We start from the raw sequence: 2523 nt of genomic DNA, 5'->3' as shown, positions 1-2523 counted from the left end.
CTGTGGTCCTCCTCTCGGGGTCCTCCTAGGGCTACTGTGAGCCTCCCCTGGGGTCCTCCTCAACCTTCTGTGGTCCTCCCCGCCTCAGTCCGTCTGGCACAGCCCCAGCCTCCTGCCCCAGGGATAACGGCGTGCAAGCTGTCCGCCAGCACGTGCTTGCACCCCGTCTCCCGCGCGGGGGCTCCCGCAATCCCCCCTGCAACACGCGGTGGCTCAGGGCGCTGCCGGGGCTGCAACTCACACAAGTGTCGGACTCCTTGAGGTGCAAGCAGATGGCTTCAGTGTCTCTCACTTCTTTGACCTGGTGGCACGTGATGGACTGCAAGGCAAGCGACAGCGCCGGTGTTAAACCACGGCGGTTTGGGGAGAGGAGCCCGAAGCGCGTAGCAGCACGGCTTTAGAAACAAACGCGCGCAGACAGCTGGCGCGTCTCTCGCCTCTTCCCGACAGCTGCCCGTCTCGGCTTATGCCGAAGGTTTCCGGGCTACCTTTCACGACCAAACCGTGAAGGACGGGGCTGCGGGGGGGCTCYGCGAGCGAGCGGGATGGGGCCGCRGGGACRCCCCTCCCCGCTCCGGGTTCCTGCRGGCAYTCCCGGTGGGAACGGGCGCCCCGAGGAACGCGGCACGGCCCCGGCGGTCCTCCCTCACCTTCGCCCCGTCGCTAGCTCTGCCGCCGGGCGTGGGGCGAGCGGAGGCGGCGGTGCGCCCGGCCGCGGTGGGAGAGCCGGGCAGCGCCAACTCGGGCGCCGTGGTCGCTGCCGCGGCGGTGGTGGGTCGCGCCATGGGGACGTCCGTCGTTGCCGGGGGCTCGCCGCTCGCGGTCGGCGGGTCCGGCTGCGTGTCCGGGCGGTGGGAGGACGTCTGTCCAGGCTGGGGGCTCGTGCTGAGCGCTGCGGAGGTGGGCGCCGTCGTGGGGGACGTGGGTGCAGCTGGGGGGGGTGAAGACACACGGTGAGAAAGACGCACGAGAAGGCTGAAGTCCTCCAGCATCAGCGCGCGGCACTGCAGCCGCCCGAGCACCGCGCTGGTCCGTCACGGCCAGCAGCGCCGGCGCGTTAGCGGCTGCACGAGACTCGCTTTGGGCACCTGCTCCTCCCCTGCTGCGCTCCACGACCCGTTTGCAGGGGCTCATCCCCGGGCCGGGCTGCGGGAATTGCCCCCGCGGGAAGAGGGGGCTTAAAGCGCCCAAAGGGAAAGACACCGCGCGTCTGCTCCGGCGTCTCTGCMGCGAAGCCCGTCACGGCTTCGGGAGGGCCGACAGACCGCGTAAAGGTGCCGGTGGCTGGGCAAAGGGCAGCTATACTGAGAGAGGAGATTAGGTGTGATTTTTGGACTGCCATAAAGTCTTTGACCTCACTGACGGCCCCTTTTCTGAGAAGGCACCTATGCGCGTGACTGCACGGTTCCTCAAGGTACCCGTGAATTTAATAAACCTGATCACTAATGCAACCGCTACGGGAATTGCCGGGGGAGCGAGGACGAGGGTTACCAGCGGTTTCCGACGTCGGGCTTGCGGTGCTCGGCGGGTCGGTGGCCGTCTCGCTGCTGCTCGCCCCCGTCCAAGGAGCCGAGGCCGTGGAGATGGGCGCATCCGTGGGGCTGCCAGCGGCTCGGCCTGCGGGAGAGGACAGCGTCAGGGGGCCCCGTCCATCCGCCGCATCGCGGATGAGGCTTGCAGGGCTGGGAGGAAAGCCGGGGCCTCGGAAGGGCTCCTCCGTGCGCCCCGGSAAAAATAAGCCGGGTTTCCAGTTGCAGGCACAATCTCAAAGTAAACAGAAACATTCCCGCTGGCGGGAGATCAGGGTCTGACTCATGAGCAAAAACATCTTTGGAGGTAAAACAGAGTTTGAGGGTCATGTGGGACTCCAGCTTAAAGTTTATGCGTTTCTTCTTGCTATGCCACAGAGGTGACACCCCCAGCTTTGCCCTCTGAAACGACCTTTGTGGGCCAGTGATCATGCTTTTCTTCYTATTCCTTAATCTTTTGTATTCTCAAGACCTATTTCTGCTTTYCACAGGCAGCTTCAGTGCCCACTTTAGGGCGGCTGCTGTTTAARATTCTTATCCGGAGACTAAAGAGAAAATAATAAAAAATACATTGTTTCATTTGTATTTCTGCCCAGCGGAGTCCGAGCTCCAAGAAGAGTTATTGCATCCTTTCGAGCAATCCTTCAAGATCTAGTAACACTGACAGATCCCGAGCGGCTGCCCGGTGCACTAGCGTCAGGGCGGCAGCGAGGCTGCACGCAGGTACTTACAGCTCAACGTGCGTTTAAGCCTTGTCCTGAAAGGGGGTTTTCTAAATTGGGATGCTAATGCTTTGTTGGATTAAGTCCAAAGAGCCGGGACAGTTTACGAAAAGCGAAAAACTAAATCACGGCAGTTCAGTGGCCGAGCGACTCGGTCTCCGCTAAGGCATCCGTCCCCATGGATGATTTTCGTTTTAATGATGAGGTCCGCGGAGCAGGGAGCAGCGGGGGCCGCGCCGAGGGCTGGGCACAGGTGTTTGGAGCCGGGATTT

The 2523-nt window shown here is 62.6% G+C and overlaps 1 protein-coding gene across 1 annotated transcript in view; it reads right to left on the bottom strand.

The window, feature by feature from the left end:
- CD34 (CD34 molecule) overlaps positions 1-2523 on the bottom strand; it is a 28966-nt gene that overhangs the window by 6773 nt on the left and 19670 nt on the right. The window contains exons 3-5 of the mRNA XM_026077245.1: positions 1492-1617; positions 651-931; positions 242-319 (exon numbers count right to left, since the gene is read on the bottom strand). Coding sequence (XP_025933030.1) covers positions 242-319; positions 651-931; positions 1492-1617 — 485 coding nt within the window. The remainder of the gene's footprint in view (positions 1-241; positions 320-650; positions 932-1491; positions 1618-2523) is intronic.

This window comes from Apteryx rowi, unplaced genomic scaffold, assembly GCF_003343035.1.
Source record: "Apteryx rowi isolate R43461 unplaced genomic scaffold, aptRow1 scaffold_45, whole genome shotgun sequence".
NCBI lineage: Eukaryota > Metazoa > Chordata > Aves > Apterygiformes > Apterygidae > Apteryx > Apteryx rowi.
Note: the sequence above shows the minus strand (reverse complement) of the source record. Positions and strands in the feature narration are given on the sequence as shown.